We start from the raw sequence: 16,519 nt of genomic DNA, 5'->3' as shown, positions 1-16,519 counted from the left end.
ATCAATACAGTGTATTGGTTCCAGGTTCCAGGACTGAAGAGTGATAAGAACTAGGCAATGGGAGCTAAGTGACTTGCCTAGGATCACATAGCTAGGAAATGTCTGAGGTCAGATTTGAGCCTAGGACCTCCCATCTCTAGGCCCTGGCTCTCAATCCACTGAGCTACCTAACTGCCTCCTAAACTTTCTTACATCTTGGAAACCATACACATGAGTTTCCTTTCAGGGCCTTCACAATTGAACCTCCAGCTTGTTTGGCCAGGCTGGAGGCACACCTTATTCCTTCATTATATTCTAGCCAAGAGGATGACTTTCTCTGCCTGGCATAAATCTTCTATTTCCCTTTTTGATATATTTGCACTGGCCTGGAAGACACTTGTTCCTCACCTCTGCCCTGTAGAAAGTCTAGCTTCATTCAGGTCTGTGTTCAAGCAATACTTGCTCCAAGATTCCTATTCTGATCTTTGCTCTTGGGACTACCCTCCTGTGATAAATCACCATCATTTGCCCTGGCTGATGTTCTTGGGGAGGGAAAAAACAGGCAAGAAATTTCTGGGATGGTGTCTTCCTTTGGTAGTAAGTTGGGCCATTGGTTTCCATGGGTATCTGCCATGGGCAAGGTCCAGCCTCTCTCCCGACTCCAGGGGTTCCTGACAGGTGGAGAAGGATCAGTCAAAAAAAATAACAAACCAAAGACAGCTGTATCTTTATGGTCATGGGAATGCTTTGCATCTGATACCTGCTCTGCCATCCCCAGGCTTGATGTTTATTTTTATGCCCATTTTCTTGGCACACAGATACATTACCTAAACACATGTCTACATGGAGATAATTGGAAAAGTGATATATTAACTTTTAACAAATCAGTTAATTAACATTCTATATTCTTGTATTGTGATTACAGATTCTTGACAGCATAAAGCTTCCACACAAGATGAATGATTGTGTCACAGATGGCTGAATTTTCTTACCCTATGAGGAGTTTTGAGTTTACAATCAAGGAAATTTACTTATTACTTTTAACAAAATGGAATAATTAATCAGAAGTTCTTAAAAGACAATTGAACAATCATCATTGAGGTTGAGGGGTAGTGGGAACATAACTCAGATTTAATATTAGACTGATCATTTTTCAGGGTTTACTAGGGAGTTTCCCCACTGGTGAGTTACTGGTTTCTGAAATCGAATCACAGAGGCATGTTGAAACTTAGTGTACCTGTACAGTTTGTATGGACCTTTATGATTTGTGTGTTGGCTTCATGAGAATAAGTTTCTGTGAGTTGTAAAGTTCTGGGCTTGACTTGTAGCTGCAGTTTTGCTGGGAATTACGTACCCAAATAAAAGTTAACCCATGATAGTCTTTGGGATTGGGTTCGAGGGTCTGATCTTTTGGTGATGTTTTAGAGAATTAAGGTATAGGTATTTTGCTCTTGCATTATTCCTTCTGAGACTAGGGGCAATAATAATCATGTCAATTCGTTAGGTAAGGGATATTGATGAGAGAGGTCATTCAAGGGGGACTGAGTGGGCCAACACATCTTGCCAAATGCCTCTCTGTGGCCTCCTTAGTTACCACACGTGATTCTCAAGGCGTCGTGGCCTATGGCTCCCAGCAGGTATCCTTAGTGCACAGCATACAGTATATACAATAAACAATCAAGAATGGGTTTATTTCTGTTTTATTTTCTTTTTAGCTCTGAGCACTTGCCTTGTCACTATCTCCCATCCCTCCCTCTCTCCATCCTTGAGAAACCAAAGAAAACAAAACAGTTCACAAACATGTATAGTCAGGCCAAATATATTTCTGTATTAATCATGTTCAACAAAAGATCTCTGCCTCTATCACCATCCTGAGTCTATCACCTCTCTTTGTGGAGATGAGGAGTATGTTTTCTGCTGAGTCCTCTGGAATCCTGGTTGGTCATGACATTGATCAAAGTTTCTAAGTCCTTCAGAGAAGTTTCTTATATGTTTCTTATAGTGGTAGTTTGTCACTACCACTCCTTCTGGTTCTACTCATTTGTCATTGCATCAGTCCATACAAGTCTTTCCCAGATTTTCTGTAACCATGATGTCTTGATTTATACTGATTCTATGGTCTCTAGAAACCAGAAGCCACTCTATTAGATTTTATTTTACTTCGGCAAAATTTTATTAGATATTTTAGAAAAGGGTACAGGCGAGGTTCAAATTTGGGAGAAGAGGTGTTAGTAATTCTTTAATAGTAATAAAACTGCAGGTTCAATCCATGGGGGAGATGGTCCTTGAAGCTCATATATTATATCAAATCCCCAATCAGTTTCTTCAGGTTCCTGATTGACAGTCTTTGAGGTTACACTTCATATGGACAGTCCAACTCCAAGTGAGTGATCTTCCAGTCCAAGCCCGGGTGACTGAATATCCAGTGTCTCTGTTTCCTCTATTTAAATACTTTTTTCTCTTGTCACCTCCCCTAAATTTTATGTCTACCAATCACAGCAAACACTCCTCTCCAGGACTGCCCACTCAATGTGTGAAATGGGTATTCGCACCTTTTGTAGTTAGTTACCTTTTGTAGTGAAAATGAGGAGATCTACTTTAAATATTTTAATGTAGAATTTGAGGTAAGGGAAACACAAGAGGAAAACATAAATTCTGATTTATTGTTTGGAAAGGAATAAGGGTTTAGGAATATTCTTATACTTAATTTAAAAGATTATAACTAAGTAAGCTATATTACTAAACTAAAACATTAGCTTCCCAAATATCCCAATCTCACACCAGGAGTCCAAATCAAATAGGGCCAGGATCTTATGTTGCTAGATGTCCAAGTAAGTCCAGACTGATGCTGCCCGCAGCCAGATCCAGAAAAATTCCTTCCTCCATTGATCACAGGCAAAACCCTCTTCAAGGTCCTTCCAGGAGAGCAGACCAGGTCATTCTAGGGGAGAAGACACTGAGAAGACAAACAATTGGGCATAGAATCTTGCCAGATCCCAGGGCTCAGGCTCCCATTTGACCCTTGGTCACATGCTACTCTCAATCATTCACTCAGATTTGCATTTCTCAGTTTTTGCAACAGTTTTGCAAATGGCAAACTTTTCATCCTTTATCACATTCCCCCCTTTTGCACAAATAAAAAATCGTGTTGGAAACACTATTTTTGAATTTGTGCACAATCTAAAATACTTACCAGTTACCTAAACCCAGAAATCTGCCCAAAATATCAAACAAACTTCGCTCAACTATCTTACTCTAACACTAACCTATTCTAGGAATCTTAACAAGGAAAAAGGAAAAGGAAAACAAAGTGAATAAAGAACAAGTGCAAAAGTCAAACAGAAGCAAAATCAAAACAGCAAATAACATCAAACAAAAGGTGAACATAACTTCCATGCAAATATCAAACTTAAAATACGCTTATCAGCTAGAACAGAACATTGTACTACCATTGCAAAACATCAACATTAAACTTAGAGAAAAATGTTTGAAAATTATAATAAACACAACATTGCATAAGTTTTACAATGAAAATCAAACCAAACATTAAATTCATTTATGCAAATACATGTAATATTTGCTATGTACATAATTTACGTGTATATATGTACTATATGTATATGTAATATATACAGCTATGCTATACATATGCACATATATACTCTTATGTACACTTCATATTTACACATAGCTTACATATAAACACTATAATACAATCAATTTACAATCCTATTATACACCCTCTTTACATATTTATAATTTTGATTGATATGTGATATCATGTGTTTGTGTTGTGTAATGTATGAGTTAGTGTATCAGTATCTAATTTTCTTATCTTAATTTTACCTAACTAATAATCTGTATCTTCAAAATACTTCTAACTAAATGTCTGTACCTAAACTAAATCTAAATGTGTAACTATGTTTTGTTAGTAAATAACATCTATAGCTAATCATAACACTGTTAGTAGCCTAACTATACATTGTTTCCCTTATTTAAGAAATGATTCAATATAACCTAACCATGTCTGTTTTGTTTTATGTTGTTACTTTTGCTGTGTCACGTTGTTTTGCTATTTAAATGTCAGTGTTACTGTTATATGAGTTATGTTACTGGTATATGCAACATACCCCTACTTCAAATCTTTCTTTCTCTTCTCACCTCCTCCTTGAATATTTTTCGGCAATTCCATAGTAGTAAATGTATTTGTGTGTGTATGTAAATAAATGCTATGTCATTACATATTATAATACATTACCCAAAGTATAAATTAATTAGTCCATTTATCCTGTAATCTTCTTCACTGCAAATTTTACAAAGTCTTTTAAATTTATGTTTTCAGTCTTTTAACAATGTCCATTAATTCCTGAATTCTCCTCTTCATCTGCCTTGTCCTGTTCTATCCTTTTCTGCAGGAATGGTCCTCTCCTTACTGATCTTTTTGATTGCAGACTCAATTTGACTGATGATTCTATCTTCCTGCAATCTCTTCTTCTTCAATGATTTGTACATTTTCATTATACCATGTGCTAATTTTATATGTGAACAATGATACCAGGAATCTCTACCCAAAACTTTTACTGAAGATGGAGAAACCAACACAATAGTATAAGGACCTAACCAATTTTCCTGTGTTGCTGATGTTTTAGCAAAATTTTTTACATATGCCATATCTCCTGGTTCATAATTATAAAGAGAATAATCCAAAGGGCCAGTTTGAATTAATACCTCCCATATCATGTAATTCTTCTAGTATTTGTTGTAAAGCACTTAAGTAAGAAGTAAGTTGACAATCTCCTAAGAGAGATGTATAGACTATTTTACAAGTTATTGCTTATAGTGGAGCATGTCCAAAGAGCATTTCATAGGATGATATATGTAAATCTGCTCATGGCCTCATATGTAAGTAAAACAAAGCTATGGGAAGAATCTTTGGCCATTTGAGATGAGTTTAAGCACAGAGCTTCCCCACCATAGTCTTTATTTCCTTATTCATGCACTCCCCTTGCCCTGAACTTTGGGGATAAGGCACATGATATTGGGTGTTATTCTTAGATTTTCATAGACTCTTTTCAGTATGTCTTGAGTGAAATGGGATCCTTTGTTGGAGTCTATTGTTAAAGGTACTCCAAATCTAGGTATAATTTCCTTAATCAACACTTTCACAGCAAAGTTAGCTGTATTTGTATTTGATGGAAAAGCTTCAGGCCATTTGGTTAATCTCTCAACAATTACCAAGGAAAACTTGTATCTTCCAGCATGCTGATGTAATCAATATGCAGACTCTCAAATGGTTAATATGCTAAAGGTCTACCACCTAAACCCTTCTGTCTGAATGCTCCTTGATTGAATTTTTGGCAAACAAAACAACTTGAGCAGATCTTATTTGCTATAGTACTTATTCCAGGAGCAACCCATTTTCTCTCTATGGTGTCAATTACAGCTTGAGTACCAAAATGACCTTTTGTGTGAATGGCTTGATACAAATAGGTATGCAGGTCTTTGGTATCAGTGGCTTTCCTGTATCTGTTAACTAACTATATAACACGTTTTTTTCTTGCTCCAAACTTCTTTCCATTTTTGTATTTCTGAGTCTACATGAGCTTTTTCTAGATCATTAGATTCTATAGTTGATAAGTTCATAATATACACTGGGGCATTTCTGGCCGCAAATTTCACAGTTATGTAATGGTTCGCCCTGCTTTGGCAAATGAGGAAGAAGTATAGCTGGGTTTAATACACTACACCTTTTCAACGGGATGTTTTCACTACCTAGAAGTATAATTTCATACTTAGATATCCGTTGGTCTGAATATGCTTGAGTACGAAATTTCCTCATTAGTGCTTCTATTTTATGTGAACAAAATACTGTCAATGGACATCCCAAAACTAAATCTGATGACTCCTGAATAATACATCCACAGATCATAGCAAGGGGTACATATGCCATAATGTCACAGAGCTTTAAATCCATCAATGGCTTCATACAATCCATAGTAAAAACATAATGGCAGTAACTAGGGAATGACACAAATATAAAATATGGAAAATACATCATAGTTGAAAAATATCACTAGCATATTGCTAAACATGTCTACTGACACGCCAGCTTGCATGGTAAAATTATTAGAAATAATATTACAGTGTGACTTATACATATAACAAAGAAAACAAAAATAAATTTCAAAATTCAAAAAGGTTTACTAAGGATGACTGCTCCAATATGGCTTCTGGGGGTCTGTGGTGCAGCTTCACTAACCCCCTTCCACAAGCCAAGTCCATAGAATTTTATGTAGCTAATCCCTAATCTCCTAGCTAGCTAAATACAGAGTAGAATGTTGCCTTATACTTAAAAAAAATTATTATATAATAAACACTCTTTAGCCTAGCTGGCTCAGCCAAACTGTTAAGGTAGGATTTGGGGTAAGGGAAACACAAGAGGAAAACATATATGTTCTGATTTATTGTTTGGAAAGGGTAGGAAAGGAATAAAGGTTTAGGAATATTCTTATGCTTAATTTAAAAGATTATAACTAAGTAAGCTATATTACTAAACTAAAACATTAGCTTCCCAAATATCCCAATCTCACACCAGGAGTCCAAATCAAATAGGGCCAGGATCTTATGTTGTTAGATGTCCAAGTAAGTCCAGACTGATGCTGCCAGCAGCCAGATCCAGAATAACTCCTTCCTCCATTGATCACAGGCAAAATCCTCTTCAAGGTCCTTCCAGGAGAGCAGCCACTGAGAACACAAACTGTTGGGCATAGAATCTTGCCAGATCCCAAGGTGCAGGCTCCCCCATGTGAGCCTTGGTCACATGCTACTGTCATTGTAGCTGTACTGTCATTGCAAAACATTAACATTCATCTTAGAGAAAAATGTTTTGAAAAATACAATAAACACAACACTGCATAAGGTTTACAATGAGAATCAAACCAAACTTTAAACTCACTTATGCAAATACATGTAATATTAGTGAGCTATGTACATAATTTACACACATATATACACATAGTACATATCTACATGTAAGCTATACATGTGCACATATATGCACTCACATACACTTCATATTTATGCATGGTTTACATATGAACATACACTATAATACAATTAACCTTTTCATCCTTTATCACAATACTCAGTTAACACTTTGTAATCCCCTAATCTAATCTTCACAATCAAGGAAGAGCTAAGTACCTTCACTGTTATAGGGGAGAGCCAAATCCACTCTTCACAGTCTCCCCTGATGATCACTGGGAGATGGTGTACAATCAAATGAAGATGTATTTTGATGTTCATAACATGATGGATGGTAAATATATCCACCTACTTGGATAGCATTTTCTAGATGCCATTCTTCCTCCTCTTCATCCCAGTATTGTTCAAATTGCTCCTGACATATTTCACAGCTCTCTACCACCCCAGCTGGTCCAGCAGGGACACTCCAAAACTCCTTTTCTTTAGCAGCTTCTTGGGTTTTCAACACAACCTCTTCATGTCCCTTTTGACAGAACTGGCTCTTTGCACATTCCTCCAAATCAGCGATTTCCTCAAATTCTATCCAGTCAGTTAAACTGTAGTACCACCTCCTATGAGTAACTTTTCTGCTAAGATCCTTTTGAGTTCTATTTTGTCGATAATGCCAGTCCAAATGGTCTGCATAGACATTATTCTGTGATGTTGTAAACCTCATTCCACAAGAAGAACACTGGATACCAGTATATAGTCTATCTATAACACTATCATAATGCTGTTTCAGTTCTTCAACTTTGAAATTAGTGAGGTCAGGAACACCTTGGTCTTCTTCCTTAGGGGGAGGCTGTGCAGTACCTTCATTTACTTGAGTTGTTGCTGAATGGGGTTGAGATAATTTAAGTATTCCTGCTTTTAGCAGATTAGAAAACAGTTCATTGACATCAACCTGACTGAGGTGATTATCAGGATATGCTTGTGGAAGAGTGCCTGCTGGATTCTGAACAAAAGTACCAGGATTCTGTGGATGAACTGGTAAAAACTGTTGTGCTTGTCCAAAAGCTACAGGCTGAGTAACACCAGAGAGAACCTGTTGAGATGACTGAATATTTCCCACTGCAATTGGTGTGGGCAGATTACCAAAGTTTCCCAACCATGGACCCCGAAGATTCTTTTCATCAAAATAATGTCCAGATGCTCTGTTAAGTGAATTTGCAAAACCTTGTGCTCCAGGGCCATATGATTCATTAAAATTTGGTCCCATCCTGGTCACCAAAATGTTAACTTTATGGTTGGATTTAATATTTAATTGGTGGTCCCCAGGGATTTAATTTCTAAATCCCAAAATGAATTACTCAAGTAAATGGAATTGTGGTAGTTTATTTTTACAATTGAGAGAAGATATTAAGGAAGAGAAAGAGAGAGAGAAAAAGCTCTGGCTTCCTCTGAACCAGTTAGAAATTCTAAGACACCAGTCAGGGGAAAGGAGTCTCAAGTCGATGACTTTTTTTTATTTCTCAGAGGTTCATACCTCCAGAAAGGGCAAGGAAGTCAGCCTTTACACTCACCACTGTGACCACCTAAAAGGAAAGCAGTCTGAGGTCTGTTATCCTGTATAAGTTGCTCCTGGGGTCCAGTTCCACAGCCAAGTGTCTTCACTCTGAGTGTCTGTCTTCCAGTATCTACCCAAATCTGGATCTTCTCCCAGTCTCTCTTCAAGTGTCTGTCTTTACTCCAGTTCCGAGTGACTGAATCTATGTCTGTCTGTTTCCACTATTTAAAGACCTTTTCCTCTCGTGTCACCTCCTCTAAACTTTGCATCTACCAATCACAGCAGACACTCCTCTCAAGGACTGCCCACTCTTTCACACATGGGTCAGAGACCTCCCACTTAATGTAGGAAATTGGTGTTCACACCTTTAGTGGTTAGTTCACACCTTTAGTTGTTAGTTCACACCTTTAGTGGTTAAAATGGGTAGATCTACTTTAAATACTGAGTTAACACTTTAGGGATTAAAATCTAAAAATAGACAGGGGATTACAACTTAATCTTCACACAATATAAAAGAAGAGCTAAATAGCTTCTTTGTTGCAATCAGAGGAGAGCCAAATCCAATCTTCTCAGGACCTTCTTGCCCAGATTGTCCTTTCAGGGAACCTCAGTCATGGTTCTTTGGACACCACTGGCCTTGAGCTTATGTGGTTCCTGCTGTACTGCTTAGGTGCCAGGGGCATTGCTTGAATGAGTTTTAAGGCAACCAGAAGCTACTCTGTTACCTTTTAGAACTTAAAACTCTGGACAACCTCACTTCCAATTTTTTTTTTTGAAGGGAGGATGTGGATAGATTCTTAGTTACTCTTTAAGAAATTCTAAAATTTAGAATGGTTCTCATCTCCTTTACATGTTTCAATTGTCTACAGTTCAGTTACTTGTAAGCAACATTTCTATAATGAGGAGCATAATAGCTTCCCATGCCCCAGTAGAAAACTAGATAGAAACACATGAAGGGGCTACTGAAACAAAGACCCTTCCTTAAGTCAACTTTCCCCCTACAAACAATGGTTTCATCCATTTCACAATGAAAATGGTCTCCATCAAAAAGGAGGAATGAGTTTGTCATGCAGGCACAACAGTTTAGTGAAGAGATCAATCCCTTTTGGAGGGTAGACTACAAGTAGGAGCTTTCTGAAGACCAAAGAGAAGTTGTTGTTGGCAGAGGTTCCTTTAATAAGGGAAAGATAAGAAAGCAAAGAAGGTATCTAGGAGTTAGTTTTCAATAGATGATAACAGGAAAAGCATTCTTAATGATTCTCCCGAATGACCAGTACTAGTCAAAGAATTACTTTAAAAATATTGTCAAATGTTTGCTGGCTCCCAGGTCAAAGTTTGTCCAACCCCAGACACACAAAGAAATACATACAATTAGAATTGCACTTTTCCCAAGGATTCCTCAAAGCTCCAAACTCACCCTGACCCTCTTTTTTGCTTCATGGTAAAGAAGAGAAACATATGGCTACACTGCTGACTTTGATAATAATAAATTGTTAATGCATTTGTTAAATAATATGTACTTATTACTACTTGTGGCCTTTGGAGGTGTGAACTTTTTCTGGTCAGTGACTTGTGAACTCTCTTACTTAGTGGGAAGTTGGGGTTCTTTAAGTTCTTGATTGACTCAAAATAGACAAAGAGATTAAAGAATTCCCTTTCACCTGATGAACAGGATGGTTTCAGAAAGATCTGGAAAGACCTACATCAACTGATGAAGAGTGAAATAAGAAGAAACAGGAAAACATTGCACAGAGTCAATGGATGATCAAATGTGAAAGACTTAACTACTCTCAGCAATCCAGTAATCCAGGACAGTTCTGAAGGACTTATCACAAAGAATGCTCTCCACCTCCAGAGAGGACTGTTGGAGATGGAATGCAGACCCAAGCACACTGTTTTTCACTTTAGTTTATTTCAGTTTTTATTTTGGAGTTTTGGTTTTTTAGTATTCTCTTAAAAATAAATCATATGGAAACGTTTTACATGATGATGCATATATAACCCATATCCCATTGCTTACCATCTCAGGGAAGGGAGGGCAAAGGAGAAAATTTGGATTATTACATGTAGTTGGTAAAATAAAATCTTTAAAAAGAGAAAAATATATTTGCTCCAAGTTTTGAACATTCCATTTCTAAAACACCTTTCTGCCTCAGAGCCTAACCACTATAGCAAGATATTAGGGATTCTTTAGCTTTCCTGTATGAGTCCCCATCCTCTGGAGACTCTGTGACAAGGAAATTTACCTTCCCCACTTCCTGGGGTTTCCCAGCTACCTGCATGTCTGGCATGGGCCTGAAATTGACCCAGAAGGGAGGATTATGTAAAGGAAATCACTGAGTGGATTGAGTCGTGAGGATAGAATGGCAGCTGGAAAAAGACAGCAATAGTCAAGAGATCATGAGATGGGGACAAGGTGATGCCCCCTGGAATGTCCCCTCTGGGCAGCCCAGGCAAACTAGAAAGCCAGTTGGCTCCCAAGACTTGATATGGGAGAGTTAATGGGTGCAGAAAAAGGTTAATAAATTGAGCTGATTTTCACTCTTCTCTTCCTTGTTTCTTGCTAGCTGGACTTTCCTGTGAGCATTGCTAGGGGGTCCTAATGTTGGTCACAGAATAGCAAGCTAAATGGAGCAAACAGCAAAGTAACCTGTATATCTCTCCAATTTTTCCATCTACTACCTTTTGTTTAATAATTAATTTATAGCCAGTCTCATAATCTTCCCTCTTACAATCCTGAGAAGGACAGTGGGGGGGCAGGGTCCTGGAGCTGGCATGAAGGGAGGTGATGGTCCCATTGGGAGGAATATGTGTGATCTAAAATCTAGTGGGATTGGGGGTGCAATCTGAGGAGGAGGGGCAGGGCAACATGAACTCCTGCTGGAGATAAAGTGGATGGGAGATGAAAATAACTAGCCTCTACTAGAGGAGAAGGAAGAACTCCAGGAAGTCCTGGAACCAGCTCCAGCTTCCTCCAGAGTCTGTGGTTCCTTCTTTTTCCTTTCCTTTTCCTCTGGCTATCTGTGATCTTGCCCATTTCACAGGAAGCTTTCTCCCCTTTACAACTAGTTTGTTGAAGGACTTCTCAGCAGTCATCTCTGCAGCTTGCCTGGCAACAAAACTGGATGAAAGTCCACTGTTGCTGCTGTCCAATTATTACCTTTAGGATCTCACCAAACTGCTCCCAGTGATTTCTGAGATCAGTGTCACTGGTATCTTGCAGCCCCCCAATATAGAGTGTGGTGATGGTCTCATCAGCTGGTGGGTCCAGATGAAGCATTGTTGAAGCCCATTTTAAAAGCTTCTCTGCCATGGGATCTGGGGGGTTTCTTGAGAGGTATGGACACCTCTCTCCTCTTTGGCATCCTCCTTTCCCCCAGAAGGAACAAAGGTGAGGACGATTCCTTTGGTATGGCTGGTCTGGGCCAATTGGAGCAGCATGTCACTGGTCACTAGAGTCTTCCCAAGAGTGCCAAATGGCCAAGGGCCATGGGAGTTGGAAATCCCTGGCTCAGTGTTCTGGAGGTAGTGGTCTCTGTTCACCTCCAACTTGGGTATGGCATCCTGAAGGGCCACTTGTGTATCATGGAACTACATGGGTAAGCCACATTCTGGGTCCAAAAGGCAGGACTGACACAAATTTTTGAGTGGACTGCGGGCTTGGCCCACTCACTTGAGGCTTCTTGAAACGTACACCAACATTGGGGCACCAGCAAAAGACTATGAAGGGCCTGGCACAAATTCTGCATTCTTTTCCACACTTTTCTTTAGTCATTCCGGTGTAGGAATTTGGTTCCAGGTATGTCTGACACGGAATAGGGAAGTCCTCATCCTCCCAGTTCTGTCTCCTGTAGGTGTCAGAGCCCAGAGAAGTTACCATCTCAAAAGTAGCAGCAGTGGCCTTGGTGCTGTTCAGGAGCTGTAGGAGCCCCTGCTGCTGGTTCCTGAGATACCTGAGAATTGGAGCCTTACCTCAGCTAGATGCCCATGTTCTTATGAAGCTCCACAGAACACAGCCTCCTTTAACTGCGGCTTTTGGTCATGCTCCTGTCCCAACATTCCTCTTGGCTTTAGTGGGCTCACTGAAAAAAGACTTTTCCATCTTTTTGAACAAATCTACTTTCCCGACTCCTCCCAGTTCCCAGCCATTCTGGTCATTGGTTAAGGGCAGGATGGGTGCTTGGTAAGTCTCAGTGACATCATTTTATCCCTTCAGCTAATTTTATTTTATTATTTTTTTCTAGTTTGAGCATGCCTTTGTTGGTTAACAAATATATTTACAAAGTGTTTGCTGTGTAGGATGTTCTGTCCTAGATGGTGGAGACACAACAGATTTGGGTTTTGGAATAGGAGAAAGGAAATCTCAGGAGAGATCTGGAGGGCTGGAAAGGAAAGTAATGATTCAGTGGGAAGTGGCCACATGTTAGTAGGAGAGGCAGACGAGGCTCTTACTGAAAAAAAGGGGAAGTTATTGGTTTGGCTGTGATGGGCATAGGGAGTAAATGACTAACTTCTGAGCCCAAATACATTTAAAAAAATTATGTCCTTTATTGGCAATCTCTTAATATTCAGGCAAAATTTAAATGAATAGCATATCATAGGCACAAAGTTCCCCACAGATATTTTTTTAAATATATCACACAAAAGTTTCCCAAGTCACAATGATTGCAGAGTAGAAATTTTGTATAAATAAAAACATCAAAATTCACCAACATGGAGACAGTCAAGTTTCACTCTTCTTCCCTGCCTCTGCCTGGGTCCTGCTCTGTAGCATCCTTTTCTTGCTGTTCTTTCTTCCATCGTTTGGCCATTGCCAGCAATTTGAGGTTGGGCTGGTCAGCAGCATCCTCTGGAAAGATGTAATGGTGGTACTCTTCCCAGCCAGCATCAGAGCCATCTTCTGCCTGAACTTTTCTCCTCTTCTTCACTTGCTCTGGCATTAGTTTGTCTACTCTCTCCTTTTGAGATTCTGTCCCAAATTCATATTCAAAGTTTCTCCAGGATTTTAATAACAGGAGCCTTTCTTCCTTCTCTTCACAGTTTCTCATCCTTTGGTTGGCTTCTTCATATATGTGTCTGCATTGAGTTAAGCTTTCTTCAGTTCCTGCACACAGCTCAAACTGGGCAAAACTGATCCATACCTTAACATGCTGAGTTCGTTGCAGCAATCTGCGGTAAAGACTTCTGGTTTTTTCATATTCTTCTTGTTGAATTTCAAAGTCAATATACGATTTCCAAAGCACCTCTGGCATATCTAAGCATGGCTGGCTAACGGCCAACTCATATATTGCCCGAGCTCTCTCCATATCTCCGAGAATTGTCTCTAACTCAGCAAATTTGATCCATGAAGTGCAATTTTCTGGCGCAAATTCCAGGAACTTTTCATAAAGTTTCCGGCATCTATCAAATTCTCGAAGCTGCAGCTCCAATTCGATGTAGACTTTGAACAGTTTGTTTTTGGGACACTTGCCAATAGAAGTTCCCAAAGTTCTTCTGGCTAATGGGAGATTTTTCTGTCTTATTTCAAATTGGGCATAGAGTAGCCACATTTTGGCAAATGTAAACTTTTTGTGTGGAATCAGTTTTAAACAGGCTTGATATACCTGTCTGGTCCTCTCTGGATCCTTTGCCTCCAACTCCTCATAAAGTGCATAGTTGATCCAGAGGTATATATAGCGCTTCCAGTATCTCTTCTCTGGGATGGGTGGCACACTGGCAATGGCTCTTTCGTACACCTCTCTCACAGTGTTTGGTTCCCCATCACTTTCCACCAGGCGCAAGTAATCGAACCAGGTATCATAATTGTATGGATTGGCCTTTACTTGCTCTTCATATTGGAATCGCCTTTTGCTCACAATAATATCTTCAATAGCTTGCCTATCCCCAAATTTTTTTTCAAAGGTTGTATAATGTTTCAAGAGTTCTTGGGCTTGTTGCTGTGAAAGCCTGTCGAGGGCATGTTTGTAGATCACCCGCACCCGTTCAAATTCTTTCTGCTTTTCCTCAAACTTTGCAAAGGCCACATAGAGATGTTGGTCCATATGCTCATCTCCAAAGAATTCCACAGCTCTTTCATACACTCTTCTTGCACAAGCCAAATAGCCATGTTTTTCTTCAAAGCGAGCATATTTGATCCAGTTCTTCACATGAGGATGCACAAGGACAAATCTCTCATGAATGCTACGTGCCCGATCTACTTCTTGATATCTCAGTTCAAAGTTGATATAAGAGTGCCAGGCTTGTTCCTCAGGCTGCCACTCCATCCAGCGTTCAAATATTTGCCGGCTTCCAGCAACATTTCCCAACATCTCCTCCATATAAGTATATTTGTACCAGAACTGATTGACCCGGGGAAGAGTTGTGATGGCCCGATCCCAGATATTCCGGGCATGATTGACTTGGCGATTCGTCATTTCCATTTCTGCATATTTTAGCCAGAGAGTGATATTGCGGTAGTCTACATCTAAGGCACGCTCATATATGGAACGGGCCCTTTGAACTTCTTTTACTCTCTCTTCCCACTGTGCATATTTGATCCAGTTACTCATCACATTTCTGTTCTTCCTTATATTGTCCTCAAAAGCCTTTCTCTTCCTTAGTTTATAATCATTCAATTCTTCTTCATCTGTGATCTTCTGTTGAGGAGGGGGTGGAAGAAGCTCAAGCTCTCTTTCTTTAGCTTCCCTTAAAAGCTGTTCTGCTGTGATCTGCACTTCAGCAGGGGCTTTGTTTTTCACCTTAGCCACTTTGGGGATCCATTGTTTTCTGGTCAAAGCAGAGGCTGCCATGTTTTCCAAGATGGGATTATAACTCCTTCAGAGCTGGCCCCAATCTGCTGGTTCTGTCCCCTAAATCCCAGGGAAACTGCTTCCAGTAGTCTCTGGTTAGCTCAGAAACCCCAGACAATTCTAAACTGGAACTGCCACATGCCTCTTTTTATACTGGATCCTGGAGGTAGTAAGAGACCACTGGAGTTCACAAGTAAGAGTTCACACTTGTGAACAAGTTGTGAACAAGTAGGAGTTCACACTTGTGAACAAGTTGTGAACAAGTAGGAGTTCACACTTGTGAACAAGTTGTGAACAAGTAGGAGTTCACACTTGTGAACAAGTTGTGAACAAGTAGGAGTTCACACTTGTGAACAAGTTGTGAACAAGTAGGAGTTCACACTTGTGAACTTTGGGAAATTAGCTTTGAATACTAGGCAGTACACTCCTTACAATATCTGTAAGCTGAAACAGAGGAGAGAAGGGGTAGAGGAAAGGGGTGTAGGGAGAGGAGGAAGAGGGGACAGAGAGAGAGAGAGAGGAGAGAGAGAGATTCCAACCTTCCTTTTTAGAAAGTTCAAAACACAAGTCAATAGGGAGGTGTGATTCTCACCCAAAGCCCAGCAGCTATGGTGTAAAGTCAATTACTTCTTATAGAGTTGTACACAAATCTATACACAACAAAAGTAAATTAGGTTTGGCTCAATATGAGAGTTATAAAAGTGGTCACCGTTTATAAGATATTAGGCCCCAAGTCAAAATGACTGTTTGCAGCTTTTATTTACAACAAGGTAGAGATTTTCAAAGTGGGAAATGTAGGAAGGATACAGAGCCTTGTCTAGCCTACTGGCCTAAGTGCTGCTCTTGTGAAGTCAGGCTTAGCCCCCAGCAGGGGCTCCCTCAAGTCCCAATCTCCAGGTGGAAGTGCTGGGGAAGTCTTCTGCCAGAAATCTTGATGGTGTCTTCAGCCAAAGTTCCACCAATGGCAGCAAGACTCCAAGGAAGAGAGTGTATCTTCAGCTCTACTCACCAACACAGAATCTAAGGGAAGAGTTTCTTCAAAATCCAAGGAAGGAAAGAGACCAGACCATGTTGGTCTCTTTTTGTACCCCCTTTTCCTACATCATTTCTTATCTCTCCCCTTCTTCACATAAACCAATCACAGCCTCCCAAATTGCCTAGCACTGTCCAGGGGAGGGCAGTGATCTTTGGAGGTGTGAACTCTTTCCTAATGGTTAGCTAG

General features: G+C 39.7%; 1 protein-coding gene and 1 pseudogene across 1 annotated transcript; both read right to left on the bottom strand.

Moving 5' to 3' along the window:
- Window positions 1–11,205: 11,205 nt before the first annotated feature.
- On the bottom strand, window positions 11,206–12,389 carry LOC100028848 (pre-mRNA-splicing factor RBM22-like; annotated as a pseudogene).
- Window positions 12,390–13,239: 850 nt separating this feature from the next.
- LOC100028830 (crooked neck-like protein 1) lies at window positions 13,240–15,297 on the bottom strand. The gene has a single exon (XM_016425507.2). It carries the CDS (start codon window positions 15,295–15,297, stop codon window positions 13,240–13,242), a length of 2,058 nt encoding a protein of 685 aa, XP_016280993.2.
- Between the last annotated feature and the right edge of the window lie 1,222 nt (window positions 15,298–16,519).

This window comes from Monodelphis domestica, chromosome 5 (assembly GCF_027887165.1).
Source record: "Monodelphis domestica isolate mMonDom1 chromosome 5, mMonDom1.pri, whole genome shotgun sequence".
Taxonomy (NCBI): Eukaryota; Metazoa; Chordata; class Mammalia; order Didelphimorphia; family Didelphidae; genus Monodelphis; species Monodelphis domestica.
This window is presented reverse-complemented; position numbering and strand designations above follow the sequence as displayed.